This window comes from Notolepis coatsorum (genome assembly GCF_963971535.1).
Source record: "Notolepis coatsorum genome assembly, chromosome: 14".
Classification (NCBI taxonomy): domain Eukaryota; kingdom Metazoa; phylum Chordata; class Actinopteri; order Aulopiformes; family Paralepididae; genus Notolepis; species Notolepis coatsorum.
In genome coordinates this window covers 115,161,481-115,181,797 of record NC_140178.1, presented here as the reverse complement: position 1 = coordinate 115,181,797, position 20,317 = coordinate 115,161,481, and the positions used below count along the sequence as shown (strand labels likewise).

The 20,317-nt window shown below is 43.5% G+C and overlaps 1 protein-coding gene across 1 annotated transcript in view; it reads right to left on the bottom strand.

The window, feature by feature from the left end:
- LOC311240728 (serine/threonine-protein kinase WNK4-like) overlaps positions 1-20,317 on the bottom strand; it is a gene marked incomplete at its 5' end in the record, with an annotated part of 152,523 nt that overhangs the window by 79,547 nt on the left and 52,659 nt on the right. The window contains 3 exons of the mRNA XM_084329301.1: positions 4,976-5,222; positions 5,305-5,571; positions 7,159-7,378. Coding sequence (XP_084185427.1) covers positions 4,976-5,222; positions 5,305-5,571; positions 7,159-7,378 — 734 coding nt within the window. The remainder of the gene's footprint in view (positions 1-4,975; positions 5,223-5,304; positions 5,572-7,158; positions 7,379-20,317) is intronic.

The window sequence follows — 20,317 nt, the reverse complement described above, 5'->3', positions numbered from 1 at the left end:
TGCTTCGTCTCCTGGATGTGCCAATTTTGGCCTAAGGTACATGGCACACCAACATAGAGAAGACTACCCAGCAGCCTCAGCCTTCATTGAGAAGAACTTCTACGTTGATGATGGGTTAGCCAGCGTTTCATCAGTCGAAGAGGCCAAGAAACTGATCATCGAGGCACAAAAATTGTGCAAACGAGGAGGCCTGCGCCTCCACAAATTCAACTCTAACCACAAAGACGTCCTCAACTGTGTGAAACCCTCAGAAAGAGCAACAATCACTGACCCTCTCGAACTTAAGCTGGAAGCGACCCCAACTGAGCATGCACTTGGCCTTCAGTGGTCTATAGACAACGACACCTTCAGCTTCAATGTCAACATGAAAGACCAGCCTTCAACCCGTCGAGGAATCCTCTCCATCGTCGCCTCTCTTTATGACCCACTCGGGTTTGTTGCCCCATTCACCCTAAGCGGGAAACGCATACTCCAAGAACTATGCCGCAGAGGCATAAGATGGGACGATCCACTGCCAGATGACTTAAAGCCACGGTGGGAGGAATGGAAGATCGGGCTACATAACTTAAAGGAATTCACAATCCCTAGATGCTATCACCCACATGACTTCGGCAACATCATCAAGACGGAACTGCATCACTTTGCCGATGCCAGCAGCATGGGGTATGGCGCTTGTTCCTACCTCAGGTACAAAAATGACAAAAATACAGTACACTCCAGTCTTGTGATGGCCAAAGCAAGAGTAGCACCCACCAAGGTCTCAAGCATCCCACGACTAGAGCTCTCAGCGGCAGTGGTCGCAACCAAATTAAGTGTGTTGCTGAAAAGAGAACTGCAGATGAAGATCGATGAAGAATTCTTCTGGACAGATTCACAAGTAGTTCTGGGCTACATCAATAATGAGGCAAGAAGGTTCCATGTGTTCGTCGCGAACAGAGTCCAACTGATAAGAGAAAACACTGACCCAAGTAAATGGCACTATATCGAAACAGCAGAGAACCCGGCAGATCATGCCTCCAGAGGCCTTCAGGCATCTCACATTCCTTCAACAAACTGGATGTCAGGTCCTACATTTTTCTGGGAGCAAGAAGTACATCCCAAACTGAATCCCTTCGCAGACTTACTCGTAGGCGATCCTGAGGTTAAGGCTGTCCAAGCTTTCACAACCAAAGTTAACAGTTGTACAGACATTCTAAGTCGCCTAAATCAGATCTCTTCATGGTCAAAGATCCTGAAAGTAGTCGCAAGAATCAAGAGGCTGGGATCGGGAAAAGTACACAACACCGAACTGGTGACAGTCGAAGAACGAGAAAGAGCTGCCAAAATAGTGATCAAGCTTGTCCAGCAGCAAGCCTTCTCTCAGGAAATTAAGAGATGCCAGGAAGGAGATGCTCTCCCAAGTTCAAGTGCTCTCCATTCCCTTGATCCAATTCTGCATCAAGAACTTCTCTGTGTGGGTGGAAGATTGAGACGCTCATCCCTCAGTCAAGAAATGAAACATCCCATCATTTTGCCAAAAGACAGCCCTATCACCAAGCTAATTACGGCTCATCACCACGCTCAAGTTTGTCACCAAGGCCGAAGTCAAACCCAAATGGAACTGAGAGCAAATGGATTCTGGGTCATTGGTGGGAGCAAATTAGTAGCCAAGCTGATTCACAACTGTGTACGATGCAGGAAACTCCGACGACCTACTCAAGAGCAGCAAATGGCTGAACTCCCTAAAGAGCGTGTGGAAGACTCACCGCCTTTCTCATACAGTGGCATGGACTGCTTCGGCCCCTTTCTGATTAAAAAGGCTCGAAAGGAGTACAAAAAGTATGGCCTGATACTAACTTGCCTAGCTTCACGAGCTGTCCACATCGAGATGCTTGAAGACTTATCAACAGACTCATTCATTAACGCCTTGAGATGCTTCATCAGCCTCAGAGGAGCTGTTCGGCAACTTCATTGCGACCACGGTACTAACTTCGTGGGAGCTAGAAACCAGTTTAAAGAAGCACTCAAACAATGTGACGCCAGTTTACTGGAGATCTTTCTAGCAGAGAAACAGTGTGAATTTGTCTTCAACGCTCCATCCGCCAGCCATGCAGGTGGTGTCTGGGAACGTCAAATCAGGACAGTAAGAAATGTGCTGAACGCCACTATCGCTGTGTCCAGGCAGACTTGATGACGCCTCTCTTAGAACACTCTTCTATGAAGCTACAGCTATTGTAAACAGCCGACCACTGACAGTAGATGGTATCAACGATCCTATGGCGCTAGAACCCTTAACACCAAACCATCTCGTCATGATGAAGTCTAAAATCGCTATTCCACCCCCTGGGAGATTTGTTAAAGAGGACATGTATGCAACCAAGAGATGGCGCAGAGTCCAGTACCTAATCGAACAATTCTGGAGCCGCTGGAAGAAGGAATACCTCCTGAACATTTCTACACGCCAGAAGTGGCACGTACCACGGCGTAACCTCAAGGTGAACGACATAGTCATCCTCAAGGACAGTAACCTGCCAAGAAGCCAGTGGCAACTATGTCGGGTCGTCGAAGCCACTCCAGAGAGCGACGGTCTAGTACGTCGAGTAAAAATACAGACTGGGGAGCGAAAAGATCACTCTACCAGACCTTCAGTCCTCGAGCGACCGATCCAGAAATTGGTACTCCTCCTCGAGAGTAATTAGTATAGAAATGCTTGAAAAATATTATTTTGATGCTATGTGAAATCTAAAAGGAAATCCTGTATGACTAAATTAATTGTTTTTGTGCTTATCCGTCATAGCAGGATTTGGTGGGAGTGTAACTGACCGCCAAGGGTAAAGATGCCTATCATCTTTACTGTCAGTAAGCTTTGATTTGCGTTGGTCTAGATGATCAATTTCTCTGTATAGGCTCAGAATACTGAGCCCTCTATTTATCTATCTAAGAAAATAATATTTCGGAGCCACTTGTGCACTTTCATTTAGTGTCCACATGGGGGCAGAGCTCGTCTTTCTTTAGTATAAAGGTCACAGCTTTCTGTGTGACCAAGGCGGAAGTAACTCAGATAACGACGGAGCAGGCAGCGAATTGTATGATGGAAGGACCTTACTCCAGTTAAATTAACTACCCTTGGTAAAGCGGAATAAGGTATGTCGAACACTCAAATGTATTATTATTACTGTTGTTGAAGATATGTTGTTGTATATTTATGTGTGTAACCGCCAAACATTTATAAACATATAAAGTGGTGCACTCACGAAGCAGATCCTAATCAAAGGCACCTGCTGCCGGACAAGTAACGTTATTATATATCATTGTTTTTCCCTGAGTGCCTTTGCTATGGAAGACGAGTTCACCCTTTAAATATCTTTAATACAATTGTTTGTTTGAACACTTTGGTATAATAATGAACGACATGTGAACAATATTGAAATGTGAAATATGTAACTAATTGTATGTTTGTGTTTGACTGTCCTATGCAGTTTTCACGGTGCAAACGAGGTGCAAACGAGGTGCAAACGGACCAAATGAGGCAACCGTCACTACCTGTACAAAGTACCAAAGAAAAGCTACAGTACTGCTAAGCTGAAATGCAAGAGAAAAAAGAGAAAATAAATAAAAGCATCTGTACGAAACATAACCGCATCTTTATTTCAAGACCAAGCCGGGGGGCAGTTACAGTTGTACTACCTCAATAAACAACAAACTAAACCGCCAATAAATACTGTAAAATCCATTATATTGGGTCGGCATAGGATTTCACCTTCCACCTGTGTACTAATGGCAACTGAAAACAGTTAATGGAGTTGGTTGATGCTACACCAATATCTGCTGTTTGAAACATTATGTCGTCGGCATACAGCTTTCTTAACACTTTGAGTGCCAGCCACGAGAAATCTTGTTAGTTCATGCCATGCGTTGAGTGCCAAGAACGAGAAATCTCGTTATTTAATCGTTCTTTTTTTTATTATTGATTTCCATTCATTTTTCATCAATCTAGCCTCACGTTACCAGTGGGGATCTGTCTGAGTTCGAACAGGGAAAATACTGCCCCCTATCGTCTCTCCGGATGGTATTGCACCCATTGGATTGGACTGAATGAAATGGATGGGGAAAAAAGAGTCCGGAATCCACATTTTACTTGTCAGGCATGTAACCGGAGACAATCCCATTCATTGCCGACCCTCAGAACAGCGTGGAATACGTGTTTCCAGTACTAGATCAATAAACGCGATCGATATTTGGAATGGCGATCAGGAATTGGAATAATCTTTTTGGAGAACATCTGATCTGAGGTAAGGAATCTATTTGACCAGTCTTGGGATAATCAGATTTTTTCACCTATATCTCAGCGTGTCCCATATGTGTGTGTGTGGCTGTGAGTGTGTGTGTGTTTATCAGGAAATAAGATAATCCATTTTTCAGCCCGCTTCTCTAGCGTGCATAAGTACACATATACTATCGATAATCTAGCGTTTATTTGAAAACGATTCATAAATAGGCCGAAAAATGACAACGTGTTTTGTGTATTCCAGTAAAGCGCGATTCCTGCAGAATCTTTTTTTTTCTGGACGTTTTCAAAAACGAGCGTTTTTCAAAATGGTATAAAACGGAAATGAACCAATTAAAAAACAATCCGTTTCGACAATGTTGACTGCAAACAAGTCATTGATAAGCGACGGGCGTATTAGACACATAGCCATAATTTAAGATATAGTTTATGCGTTCGCAAATGTGATCGCTTTCCCATTGACTACAGCGCTGGCACTCAAGCGCTATTTCAGGCGCCCCCTGCTGGCACTCAAAGTGTTAATGGATCACACTAAAGGGATAGTGAACAAATAATGTCTGTTGTCAATTCTGATGTTCAGTCATAAGATGATGATGTTGAAAAAGAAAAGAGGGTTATTAAGACTACCAGGGTCAGGGTCAAGGGTCAGAGTCAGGGTTAGGGTCAGGGGTCAGAATGGGGGGGGGGGGGGGTCCAGGTCTTACTTACAGGTAACAGAGGAGAACGAGGTGTTTCTGGGGATGCTGAACAGCGGTATGGTCTCCCTCTCCTCTTCCTCCCTCTCTCCTCCTCCCAGCTCCTTCTCGCCCTCCTCGTCCGGCTCAGCCGCGGTGAAGCTTCCGGTGTTTGTACCGGAGTCCACTGACCCGCCCGCCGATAACGACATCAGTGGTGACATCATCGTCGCCGTCAGCAACGGTGGTCCTGATGACGTCATTGTGGGCGGGGCCTGTGTCTGTCTCATAGAGAGGTGAAATATAAGAGTTTGAGATATCAACAACACACTGCAGTTTGATAGGCTACGGCTCCATACACACCTGATTGGTCTGTTCACTGTCAGTGGGAGGGTTTACGACCAGAGGATTCTCCTGAGTTATGAGAGGGACGGGTCTTTGGTCGGTTGGTTCGGAGGGCTCGGGGGCGGGCTCAGGCTCCTCCTCGATGACAGCTTCCTGTCTGCGTCTGAGAGCTTCTTGCGCCAGCCGTCTATGTTTCTCCCGCTGGCGCTTTATGGCGGTGACACGGTCCCTGATCGTCTTGGCAACCAGCTTGTAATCTGCCTCGCACACAAAACCCAGAACCACCTGGAAGGAAGAAAGAACAGGAGCCTGGACTGATTCATACTGACTCAGCTGGTTCATACTGACTCAGCTGGTTCAACTGGTTCATACTGACTCAGCTGGTTCATACTGACTCAACTGGTTCAACTGATTCATACTGACTCAACTGGTTCAACTGGTTCATACTGACTCAGCTGGTTCATACTGACTCAGCTGGTTCAACTGGTTCATACTGACTCAGCTGGTTCATACTGACTCAGCTGGTTCATACTGACTCAGCTGGTTCATACTGACTCAACTGGTTCAACTGATTCATACTGACTCAACTGGTTCAACTGGTTCATACTGACTCAGCTGGTTCATACTGACTCAACTGGTTCATACTGACTCAACTGGTTCATACTGATTCATACTGACTCAGCTGGTTCATACTGACTCAACTGATTCATACTGACTCAACTGGTTCAACTGATTCATACTGACTCAACTGGTTCAACTGGTTCATACTGACTCAGCTGGTTCATACTGACTCAACTGGTTCAACTGATTCATACTGACTCAGCTGGTTCAACTGGTTCATACTGACTCAACTGGTTCATACTGACTCAGCTGGTTCAACTGGTTCATACTGACTCAGCTGGTTCAACTGATTCATACTGACTCAGCTGGTTCATACTGACTCAACTGGTTCAACTGGTTCATACTGACTCAGCTGGTTCATACTGACTCAACTGGTTCATACTGACTCAGCTGACTCATACTGACTCAACTGGTTCATACTGACTCAGCTGGTTCATACTGACTCAGCTGGTTCATACTGACTCAACTGGTTCATACTGACTCAGCTGGTTCATACTGACTCAGCTGGTTCATACTGACTCAACTGTCCTGGACTAACTAACTAACTAACTAACTAACTAACTAACTAACTAACTATACAGTATATACATCTATACAGTATATCTATCTATCTATCTATCTATCTATCTATCTATCTATCTATCTATCTATCTATCTATCTATCTATCTATCTATACAGTATATCTATCTATCTATCTATACAGTATCTCTCTCTCTCTCTCTCTCTCTCTCTCTCTATCTATCTATCTATCTATCTATCTATCTATCTATCTATCTATCTATCTATACAGTATATCTATCTATCTATACAGTATATCTATCTATCTATCTATCTATCTATCTATCTATACAGTATATCTCTCTCTCTCTCTCTCTCTCTCTCTCTCTCTCTCTCTCTCTCTATCTCTCTCTCTATCTATCTATCTATCTATCTATCTATCTATCTATCTATCTATCTATCTATCTATCTACCTATCTATCTATCTATCTATCTATCTATCTATCTATCTATCTATCTATCTCTCTCTCTCTATCTAGACAGTATATCTATCTATCTATCTATCTATCTATCTATCTATCTATCTATCTATCTATCTATCTATCTATCTATCTATCTATCTATCTATCTATCTATCTATCTATCTAGACAGTATATCTATCTATCTATCTATCTATCTATCTATCTATCTCTCTCTCTCTCTCTCTCTCTCTCTCTCTCTCTCTCTCTCTCTCTCTCTCTCTCTCTCTCACCATCTCCTGTGCCACCTCCTCGGGCACATCCTTGTACAGCTCGAACAGGAACTCGATGGCGTTGTTGTCTTTGTATTTCCCGTGCAGCTTCTTGGTGTCGTCCATCCTGAGCCACAGCTTCAGAGCCGCCTTGGTCACGTCGTCCTCCTCCGCCAGCTCCACGTGCACCCCCTGGTACTCCTGGAAGAAGCTGTGCTCCAGCAGGTCCTGGATGGTGTACCTGGAGGAACATCACCTTCATTAAGGAAGCTGTAGAAACATCAGGTTTATTAAGGAAGCTGTAGAAACATCAGGTTTATTAAGGAAGCTGTAGAAACATCAGGTTTATTAAGGAAGCTGTAGAAACATCAGGTTTATCAAATGACCCCTAGGCAGTGCACGTGAGCGGCGCGGCGCGGGGAGCGGAGAGGCGGTTTTGACGTGAGCGAGGAGTGGGTTTTAAAATGGGTCGGCGCGACGTCTGGAGCGAGTTCTCCTCCGCTCCAATCCACTCCGGGCCGCTCACACAGTGGTTTAACACTGATGTAATATACATGTAATACAATGCCAAAGCAACAGATGGCGATGTACAAACATGAAGGCCATTTTCAACCAATGAGAAGGGTGAACCGTCACTCACATCCTGTTAGAAAAAGTATATGACGCCATTGTTGTTGTCGTTAGCTTACATGCTAACTTTCATGGCAGCGACCATAGCATTGTGGCTAGGCTAGCTATCATCACGTTAGTAGAGCTAGTGAATGGATAAACAACGTTATTTAACATTGCAGAATGGGTACAATTACAATACGGCTCAATACAAACAATTGTTAAGGGACCCAGGGGGTGTAGACTGTTGTAGTTTGAGCTAATTTACACCATGCTCCAAAAAATAAATAAAAAATCTGCCGAGCGATGTGGAGCGGGGAGCGCTCGATTCAAGGTGAGCGGTGAGCGACTTGGGGGCGGGGTCAACATGAGCGATTAGCGGAGCGGAACAAGCCGTCTAGAGCGAAGAGCGGATTTTACGCCCACGCCGATCCGCTCACGTGGCCTGCCCCTAGGCATTTTCAATAAATTTATCCTCGTCACTCGGTCGAGCTCCAGCTCTGTCACTCAATGACTTTTCCTAAAAGTACCCGTTTTATCTGGCACGGTTTCTGAAATTTCAAAATGACTTCAGGAAAATGTAATTAGAACGTTATTCCACATATATATGGAATATATATGTGGAAAGTCATCGCACTTTGCGAGTGTCTAGCGCAGGGGCTCGCGAGGCGCATGTGGCTCTTTGCCCTTGAATGTGTGGCTCTTCCATCCAATTTTTTTTTTATGTATATTTTTTTTATTTATTTATTAAATTTTTTTTTTTTTTTTGTCACTCAAACCTGTGGTAAACCTCATATTTTTATATTCAGAGGTAATTATATAGTTTACAATGTTTATTTTTCTCATATTTCTCATATAAGCTGTCGGGTCATCTGACCCGTTCCGGCGGGAATCAGTAGCATTTTTTTTCCATGGCTGTGCTAGTGTTAAGGAAGCTGTAGAAACATCAGGTTTATTAAGGAAGCTGTAGAAACATCAGGTCTATTAAGGAAGCTGTAGAAACATCAGGTTTATTAAGGAAGCTGTAGAAACATCAGGTTTATTAAGGAAGCTGTAGAAACATCAGGTTTATTAAGGAAGCTGTAGAAACATCAGGTTTATTAAGGAAGCTGTAGAAACATCAGGTTTATTAAGGAAGCTGTAGAAACATCAGGTTTATTAAGGAAGCTGTGCTCTAGAAGGTCCTGGTGTACCTGTAGGAACATCAGGTTTATTAACCTCTTCCGCCCGTGCGGTCCGGCACCAGACCGCAAATGACATCACATGATAAATCAGTCTCTCTAGACCAGGGGTGGCCAACCAGTCAGAGACTAAGAGCCACAAAAAAATTACTGTGGTACCACAAAGAGCCACACCATATACCAGCGTTTCTCAACCTTTTTTTTCAGTCACGGCACCCTTCATGTGTTTATAGGTCTCACCCTCTGGCCTCTGAAGTTGCTAATGTCTTTTTTATTTGGGCCTCACAGGGTTAAAAGTACCCTGTGAGACCCACGGTTGCAAAATTACAAAATCACTTTTAGCCATTTAAAAAAATAATGTTTATTTAAAAAATGTTAAAGGGGAACTATTAACTATTATACTACTATTTACTATTTCTTTCACTATTTGGGCACTTTTACACAATTCCTGTGAGTCTATGGAACACCTAGGTTTTTTTTTTTTTTTAAATGCATTGTTTTGTATTTCTAATCAAGTACTAAAAACCGCATTTTTCTACCTCAAGATCTTAAGCCATTTTGAGGCTGGGCTCCAACCACTGTGTGGCCTGGTGCCAACTGCCACATCAACTGCCACATTATTATGCAGCTGAGAAATCTCTGACATCACAGATATGCACATTTTCAGATGACTCAGTTCAGCGAGGGTGAATATTGTGAGAGGAGAATTGGAAGAATTCGCCAATATGAGAATTAGAGATATATCCTATTAATATAAGTCCACATAGCTAAGAAACAATGGTAAACACTGAAAAAAGCCATTTATAAGATAGTTCCCCTTTAAGCACATATATAGTCGTATAGTCAATTGGTCCTGTTGTTCAGCCTCACAATGCTATTTGATAGTAAAGGTGTTTATATGTCCCACCCTCTGGCCTCTGAAGTTGCTAATTTCTTTTTAATTTGGGCCTCACAGGGTTAACCTCTTAAGCCCGAGATATACAGTAAAAGTGTATATTTTCAGCATTATGTTTGTTTACCAATTATTTTAACTGTTATTAGTGAAATATAAGATTATAGCAATCTCAGGGCATTGAGTCGGAAACCGGCGCATATTGACAGGAGGAAGTGGCACAGCCAAAAGTGAGTGTAGTCTTTTGAAGGAAGAGACTCAGGGCTTTCAAATTTCGAAAAACTACCCTACCCAGCTCACACCAGCCCCTGTCAATCATCTGACTTCTGGATTTACTTTTTAATTTCTCTTATTTTTTGGGATTATCTCCCACAAACCTGAACGTTATTGCCATAAAACAGAACGCAGTTAGTTTCTCTACCTTTCTGTGAACGTCTTGCAAAAAACGGTGTTGCAATATGATGAAAAATGGTGGAGAAATTTACATTATAAAAAAGATGGCAGAATTCAGTACTGTATCTACAAAACCTTCTGTTTAATCATCTTCCCTTTATTCATTTGCTTAGATTTTTCAGGTCTGGTCAATTTTAGCATGGTGTTATTTACAGTCAAAGATATATATTTTTTTTTAAATAGAATTGATATTCTCCTTTGGTTCATTACAATTTACTCAAGCCTAGTAACAGACACACTATTTCTGACACTGATCCATATGTCCCTAGATTCAGATACCAAGAACATGCAAATGGACCATTTAAAAAAAAATTGTAAATGTTTATTCTACGTCCTTATGGAATGAGTGACATAAAAAAAAAAAAAGTAAAAAAAAAAAAAAAAAGTAAAAAAAAAATAAAAAAAAATGTTTTTTTTTTATTTTTTTTTATTTTTTTTTATGGATGGAAGAGCCGCACATTGACGGGCAAAGAGCCGCATGCGGCTCGCGAGCCGCGGGTTGGCCACCCCTGCTCTAGACTGTCTGACATAATTCGCGTTTTTTCCCCCCAAACATATTCAAGAGTAAACATCATAACCATGTCACAACAGCAGTCATATTGTATATTTTCAGCAATACGTTTGTTTACCAATAGGTTAAAGTGTTATTAGTGAGATTTTAGTTTTTGAAATGTGTTGTGATCGCGGGGATACGCCATTTTGAAAAAGCGACCGTCGCTGAATGTAGTCATTTTGAGAAGAGGACATCCAGAGCTCTCAATGAGCGTTGGAATTTAAAAAAACTACACTTCCCAACGAATACATTCACTGAGGTCCATAGATGTCCCTAGATACCAAGAACATGCAAATGGACCTTGTAGAAGTGGAGCAATATTCCATTTACTTAGGTATGTATTTTAGGCAGATTTTCAGAAAATAGGCTCCGGGCTTAAGAGGTTAAGGAAGCTGTAGGAACATCATGTTTATTAAGAAGCTGTGGTCTAGAAGGCAGTGGTGCAGTGCTGGTATAACTCGGTATAACGGCGTTATACCTCGGTCACTGAGGCTGAAGTACGCGCAATCGCTTTTTACATGGCATTATCCAACCGGACTCCCGGAGAAGCATGCAGCTGCAGAGCCGCAGAGCCAGCGGCGCTCTCTGGGCCGCGCGCTGACGGCCGCGCTGTGAGGCAATAGTATCCAGCTGCAGGACGAGAGCAGCCAAAAAAAACTGTGCATGCGCGCGCGTGCACGCGCGTGGAGCGTTTGACCTACTGTCAATTTGCCACTGCACCACTGCTAGAAGGTCCTGTAGGAACATCATGTTTATTAAGAAGCTGTGCTCTAGAAGGTCCTGTAGGAACATCATGTTTATTAAGAAGCTGTGCTCTAGAAGGTCCTGTAGGAACATCATGTTTATTAAGAAGCTGTGGTCTAGAAGGTCCTGTAGAAACATCTTGTTTATTAAGAAGCTGTGCTCTAGAAGGTCCTGTAGGAACATCATGTTTATTAAGAAGCTGTGGTCTAGAAGGCAGTGGTGCAGTGAGGTTAAGAGGTTAAGGAAGCTGTGCTCTAGAAGGTCCTGTAGGAACATCATGTTTATTAAGAAGCTGTGGTCTAGAAGGTCCTGTAGGAACATTTACATTTACATTTACATTTAGTCATTTAGCTGACGCTTTTATCCAAAGCGACTTACAAGTTCTGTACGACAAGCCATCAGGAAGGGCACAACTCTATCAGCTGAGCAACAATGTTCATCAAAGTGTTGAGTGCTACAGTGTAGGTTAGTTTATTAGGACAAGTGCATGACAGTACGGTTAGTTAGGGTTAGATTTATTTTTATTTTTTATTCAGATAATGGTTGAAGAAGTGCGTCTTTAGTCGACGGCGAAAGATTGGACGTGATTCGGCTGTCCTAACTGGGGTGGGTAGTTCATTCCACCATTGTGGGGCAAGGACTGAGAATAGGCGACTTCTCTTTGATGACCCTCCCGGAGCTTGGATAGGAGTAGGTCTGAGGCGGCCAGAAGATGCAGAGCGTAGGAACATCATGTTTATTAAGAAGATGCAGAGCGTAGGAACATCATGTTTATTAAGAAGCTGTGGTCTAGAAGGTCCTGTAGAAACATCATGTTTATTAAGAAGCTGTGCTCTAGAAGGTCCTGTAGGAACATCATGTTTATTAAGGAAGCTGTGGTCTAGAAGGTCCTGTAGGAACATCATGTTTATTAAGAAGCTGTGGTCTAGAAGGTCCTGTAGGAACATCATGTTTATTAAGAAGCTGTGCTCTAGAAGGTCCTGTAGAAACATCTTGTATATTAAGAAGCTGTGTTCTAGAAGGTCCTGTAGGAACATCATGTTTATTAAGAAGCTGTGCTCTAGAAGGTCCTGTAGGAACATCATGTTTATTAAGAAGCTGTGGTCTAGAAGGTCCTGTAGAAACATCATGTTTATTAAGAAGCTGTGCTCTAGAAGGTCCTGTAGGAACATCTTGTTTATTAAGAAGCTGTGCTCTAGAAGGTCCTGTAGGAACATCATGTTTATTAAGAAGCTGTGGTCTAGAAGGTCCTGTAGGAACATCATGTTTATTAAGAAGCTGTGGTCTAGAAGGTCCTGTAGGAACATCAGGTTTATTAAGAAGCTGTGGTCTAGAAGGTCCTGTAGGAACATCATGTTTATTAAGAAGCTGTGGTCTAGAAGGTCCTGTAGAAACATCTTGTTTATTAAGAAGCTGTGCTCTAGAAGGTCCTGTAGGAATAACAGCCTGTTTCAGCTGCTGAGGTCAGGCAGACGCCTGCAAATCTCAGCTACTAGGACAGAGCGGTTTAGGCTCAGCTTCTTCCCCCAGGCCATCAGAGCCATGAACAATGTACATTGAGTGCTCAGAACATTGAACTGTCCACACACAAGCACACATGAACACACACACGACACGCACACTGTGCACGCTCACACACGAGCAGCCACTTAACACTTTAACATGAGCGGGCACACACTCATGTCGCACACACGCACACTTATGGCCAAAGGAAAGGTCACTTTAAATTAGAATAACAGGAACAGTGTATTGCACTACCAAAGCTAACTAGCATGTCACACATGCGCTGTAAATAACTATGTACAGATATCGAGATGTCACTCCATGTTACCTGCTATCTGTTACTGCACAATGTTGTTTCTTCTTTTGATTCTATTATATGTACCACTGTAATTGCACATCGTTGCGGGCAAGACCACCCGCATTTCATTGTATACCTGTATGCCGTGACAATTAAAACTCTTGACTTGACTTGACTTGAGGAACATCTTGTTTATTAAGAAGCTGTGCTCTAGAAGGTCCTGTAGGAACATCATGTTTATTAAGAAGCTGTGGTCTAGAAGGTCCTGTAGGAACATCATGTTTATTAAGAAGCTGTGGTCTAGAAGGTCCTGTAGGAACATCAGGTTTATTAAGAAGCTGTGCTCTAGAAGGTCCTGTAGGAACATCAGGTTTATTAAGAAGCTGTGGTCTAGAAGGTCCTGTAGGAACATCAGGTTTATTAAGAAGCTGTGCTCTAGAAGGTCCTGTAGGAACATCATGTTTATTAACACATTAACTGCCACAGAGTTTGATCATCTTATACCATTCTCTGCCAGCACTGTAAGTCTATGGAGATGTTCACCTTCTTTGCAGGGCTATAACTTTTTAAATTATATTGCTAAATTGACATTACTATGGCCCATTCAACATCAATTATCTATCGTTCAGGATGTAGGAACGTTTTACTTTTTCATTCACACATTCATACGAAAATACCGTCTAGAATATAAATATGTTTTTATCGTTTTCTGCAGTAATTCCTAGAACGTGAGATATAGGCATAAATGCATATATAGATTATCAAATGCCGTTTGATACCGATCCACGCTATATAAAAAATTTCAACTGTACATGGTCCTAAACGTTATGACTGATCATGCGCGGGTGAACGGAGGGGGGGGGGGGTCGTTTATAATTCCGTGATCGTCGTTGAATGGTTTATGTGGTATGGGTGATATATAGATCAGAGCAGTTTGCATGGACAATAATAAACACTCACGCTGAAAGTCACGGCAGCCTCCTCTTACCGTTGGGCAATGAGACTGGAGTAAAAAGATCCCAGTTATTTGATGGGGATCGAGTCGATCCATTTCCGGTTTGTATAATAATAATAACAGCCCAAATCATGTCGATTATTGAGTTATGGCAGCGATCCATATCCACGGCGTGTGTCTACAGTCCTGCAACGATATGCGAGTGGCCAGACGTATTTAGGAGACGCACCGATATCCAACCGGCCATTTCCGGTTTGGCAACTCGCCGATCATCCACCAGGTAGCAGTATTGAAGCGTTGCAGAGTTGTGCCGAGTTCCACTGCATCAGACGAGGCTCCGTGAGGGAAATATGAATAACATGGCGAAAATATGCTGTGCTCTAGAAGGTCCTGTAGAAACATCAGGTTTATTAACTCATTCAGTGCCACCGCTTAATCCATCTGATGTAATGCAAAAGAAATAATCCAATTCTCTCATCGCCATTTGAAGTACTGGGCGCGGAGGTCCGTGCCACGTTCAACAGCATTGCATATTGAGGGGGGGGGGGGGGGGGGAGCCTTGCAGATGTATCATTGAAACAGGTTACCTGCCTGAGTATTTAAACCCTGCCCGCACGGGATCGTGGGTCGTCCCAGAAAAGAAACTAGACCATTCCCAATGGGGTGCAATACCAACTGGAAGGCGTAGGTGGCAGTATTTGCCCTTTTGCGAGCTCAGACCCATTCCCAACGATAACACCAGGCTGGATGGATGAAAATGAATGGATATCGCTAATAAAAGAAATAACGATTAAAACAGGGGTGCCTTGAGATTAAAAAAAATAAAAAAGATTTTTTTTTTATTCTTTTTGGATTACAGAAAATTATCACGAAAGTGCTATCTGTTGCAGCTGCACTGTTTTCCATGAAAATACCATATTTGGATAAGTTTGACCATTTCTCAAAATCTGAAAATCATTATTTAATAAAACACAGAAAAGGATCACCAAGTTACTCTGGATAAAAAAAAACTTTACAGACAACATTGAGACAATGCTTCCTGACACATCTCCATCCAAACTCTTGGAAGAACTCATTGAAATCTCATCTGATACCACCTGGAGAGCTCGTTTCAGAGTGTGGTGCTGAGTACCAAGTATCTCATGATGCAGCAGTTAAGGTGTTGATACCATTCAGCAACACATATCTGTGTGAAGCTGGCTTTTCATCCATGACAGCTCTGAAAACAAAATATAGGGCCAATTTGAGCCTTGATGATGACATGCGTGTTGCCTTGTCAAAGATCTCCCCACATATTGACCGTATTATTAGCCAGCAGCAGCAGACCTCGCATTGAGCTAGAAATGTCCACTGAGTAAACAAGTGCTTATTTCCTGTATTTATTTATATTTTTTTGAGAAATGGTAACTTGGTGATCCTTTTTTCTGTATTTAAAAAAATACATGATTTTCTGTTTTTGAGAAATGGTCAAACTTATCCAAATATGCTATTTTTATGGAAAAGTGTGCAGCTGCAACAGATAGCACTTTAGTGATAATTTTCTGTAATTTTATTTAAATAAATATGCTATTTGATTTACTACTAAAGCAGTGTAATGTCAACAGTACTAAGCCATTTAGACCTGAAACACCTGTTAATAATGCATTATATAGCCTGCATATACACACAAATGTGTTTCCCGGTTTCTTAAATAAACATTATTTTGAAAGCAAGCACTTTTGTCATCATTGTAGCAAAAAAGACAGGACCGGAAAAGTCTTTATCGTATGTAGGGGTGCCCTGGAATATTTTATTGAACACAGGGGTGCCTTGGCAGCAGGAAGGTTGAGAACCCCTGCTCTAGAAGGTCCTGGATGGTCACTGGCACAAAGGACTGCTTAGTGTGTGTGTGTGTGTGTGTGTGTGTGTGTGTGTGTGTGTGTGTGTGTGTGTGTGTGTGTGTGTGTGTGTGTGCGCGTGTGCGTGTGTGTGTGTGTGTGTGTGTGTGTGTGCGCGTGCGTGTGTGTGTGTGTGTGCGTGTGTGTGTGTGTGTGTGTGGGGGGGGGGGGGTATGAGTCTATGGGATGTGCTCTTCATGTGATCCTCAAGCTCTACTACAGCTTGTAGTGGTTACTATTAATAGTTACTAATAAATCAAGAAATAGAGTAAGTAGTAGAGATATATATAGAGGAAAGATGAAATACTACAAAATGGGAAATTTTGTAGGGTATTGAAAAGCAAGAGTTAAAATGATGAAAATAGGAATTCAATCTCCATTCTTGTTTTTTTATGGCGCTACAAAAGCTCACCTGGCTCAGACGAACCATGGACATGGTCTGTTTAAAGAGCTCGCGTGCTGCAGGCGTTTCAGCATGTTTGGTTTTAAACCAAGGTCTGAACTAGCCACAATCTCAAGGCGTTGCTAGAAGGTCTGAACTAGCCACAATCTGAAGGCGTGCTAGAAGGTCTGAACTAGCCACAATCTCAAGGCGTTGCTAGAAGGTCTGAACTAGCCACAATCTGAAGGCGTGTGTGTGTGTATGTGTGTGTGTGTGTGTGTGTGTGTGTGTGTGTGTGTGTGTGTGTGTGTGTGTGTGTGTGTGTGTGTGTGTGTGTGTGTGTGTGTGTGTGTGTGTGTTTGTGTTTGTGTGTGTGTGTGTGTGTGAAGGTGCATGTGACAGTTATTTTTAGCTGTCTACTTAGCTGGAGACACACACACACACACACACACACACACACACACACACACACACACATGCCTACAAAAGGCCTTCGTCACTGTCAATCACTCCATTCTGATTGACAAGCTAAAAGCAATTGGTTTTGATAGTCTATCAGTGAGCTGGATGCAATCCTACCTGGAGGGGAGAGAACAGATGGTGGAGGTAAACGGTACCCTACCCCCCCCCGCTCCCAGTGAACTGTGGTGTTCCACAAGGAAGCATACTAGGTCTGCTACTGTTCCTAATTTATGCAAATGACATGTTATCAGTGTGTGACTGCAACTTGTTCTTGTTCACGGACGACTCAGCCCTGCTGGTTTCTGACAAGAACAAGTTACAGGTTGAAAAAGCCCTCAGCTCGGAACTCGGCAGAATCTGCACCTGGCTCGCTGATAACAAACTAGCATTACACATGGGCAAAACAGAGTCCATTCTCTTCGGTTCAAATAACAAACTCAGCAAGACTGACGGCTTCTCAGTTACAGTGGGTGACAATATTGTCACAAGGAAAGATGAAATTACATACCTAGGTTCCATCCTAGAGGCAAATCTTTCCTGTGACAAAATGGCATCCAATGTAATCAAAAAAGTCAACCAACGAACTAGATTCTTGTACTGGATCTCCTCTCTGGTAAACAAGAATACCCTGAAGACTCTGGCAGGAGCTCTCATTCAAGGGTACTACGACTATGCTTGCACCTCATGGTACCAAAGCACCTCAAAGGCACTAAAAACAAGACTACAAACACCACAAAACAAACTGGTCAAATTTGCAAATCTGATATGTCATAAATGTATAGATGTAGCAGTACGGTCTATCTGTATGTCATGTATGTCATATATGTTATGATGAATTGAAAATGGGGGACCCTGATGTAACCAAGACGAAAGTCTTTCTCTGGTCTGCATCCCCTTAACAATTGTATGTATTGAGCTGTACTGTACTGTACCCAGGGGCGTAGCTGTAGATCCTGGGCCCCATGAAAGAATGTATTTGTAGGCCCCCAGAGAATGCGAGCGCGCGTAAGCGAGCGAGATAATTTTTTTTGTGGCCATTTATTTATTGATCAAAACGCATAATATGGTTTTTACCTATACATTCGGATCAGCAGTTCAGCACCTGCACTGTTGGTGGGTGAGCCTAGTAAAGGATGTTGCATTGCGTTCATCTTCAATGAATGGACCAATGCAATAGTCTACCAAAGCCCCCCCCCCCCGCTCTCTATATATCTCTCACACACACACACACACACACACACACACACACACACACACACACACACACACACACACACACACACACACACACACACACACACACACACACTTCAGAAAGAAACAAACATAGTATCAATGAGAGCATCAATAATACACCTGAGCAGTGCATGTGAGCGGATCGGAGCGTGAGCGGCGCGGGGAGCGGAGCGGGCGGTTTTGACGTGAGCGAGGAGTGGGTTTTAAAATGGGTCGGCGCGACGTCCGGAGCGAGAGTTCTCCTCCGCTCCAATCCGCTCCGGGCCGCTCACACAGTGGTTTAACACTGATGTAATATACATGTAGTACAATGCCAAAGCAACAGATGGCGATGTACAAACATGAAGGCCATTTTCAACCAATGAGAAGGGTGAACCTGTGATATCCTGTTCAGGCTTTGTCACTCACGGATGTTAGAAAAAGTTTTGACGCCATTGTTGTTGTCGTTAGCTTACATGCTAACGTTAATGGCAGCGACCATAGCATTGTGGCTAGGCTAGCTATCATCGCTTAATAGAGCTAGTGAATGGATAAACAACGCTATTTAACATTGCAGAATGGGTACAATTACAATGCGGCTCAATACAAACAATTGTTAAGGGGCCCAGGGGGTGTAGACTGTTGTAGTTTGAGCTAATTTACACCATGCTCCAAAAAATAAATAAAAATCTGCCGAGCGATGTGCCGCGGGGAGCGGGGAGCGCTCGATTCAAGGTGAGCGGTGAGCGACTTGGGGGCGGGGTCAACATGAGCGATTAGCGGAGCGGACCAAGCTTTAAAGAGCGAAGAGCGGATTTCTCGCCCGCGCCGATCCGCTCACGTGGCCTGCACCTGAGTGATGTCTAGTAAAAAAAAATCATCCTAAGCTACCCCCCCCCAGCTACGCCCCTGACTGTACCCATTCTGCAATCTGTTAATAAACTTTTCAATCAATCAATCAAAGTCAGACTACTGCTTGACCTTACTCCTAGAACCAGACCAGGCTGCAGAAACAAATTAGTGGGGGGGCATCAAATGTTCTCGGGGGGGCACAATGGTTTTTCAACACAGGTTCCCTTTTATACGTTTCAGCTGGGACAGCGGCGCTGTGGCTTGCTTGGCGCTGCCCACGGTGCTGAACTAAACAGCAGATAGGCAATTGAAAAATCTAATTTCTCTCTATCTTAAGAACATTCACTTATGGGGCAGTCAGGTGGCGTAACGGAGATTGCGTTCGTCACCAACCCCGGAGACGCTGGATTCGCCTGTTCGAATCCAGCTCACAGCTCCGGGGTTGTCACCAGCTTGGCTGGCCGTTCACACTAATACAATTGGCAGTATTAGAGGGTGGGAGAAGCTGGCGGGGTGGGTCCGGGTCATTGTAAACAGCGACTCCTACAGTTCGGTCGGGGCGCCTGCTAAGCGCGGATAGGATCTAAGTGGGATAGTGTGATCCTTCCACACGCTACGCCCTCTCAGTGAGAATCCGCGCTGCCAGGTGAAAAGAAGCGGTTGATTGGCTGGACGTGTGTCGGAGGAAGCACGTGGTAGCCTCCACTCTCCCAGACCGACTGTGGGGGGTAAGTGCGCAGCGACCAGGAAGGGGATTGGGAATTGGCATAACGACTAACATTGGGATGGGAGAAAATCGGAGGAAAAAGGAGGGGGAAAAAGACCAATAAAAAAAAAAAAACATTCACTTATACAAAAACAGACTGAACGGATATATATAACAGACCTGCTGGGGCAGCGGACTGAGAGCAGGGGACACAAACAGGCTGGATAAGATGGTCAGGAAGGCCAGTAGCGTGGTTGGGGTGGAGCTGGACTCTAGCGAGGGTGGCGGAGAGGAGGAGCCTTGCTAAGCTCCAGGCCATCAGGGAAAACCCCTCCCACCCACTATACACAGACTTGGCTGACAGGAGGAGCATGTTATAGGCTCACACTACCTAAATGCAGCACTGAACGGCACAGGAAGTCATTCATTCCGACAGCCATCAGACTATACAATGCATCACTGTGCATCACTGCATCACTGAGCACAGAGTGACAGTTA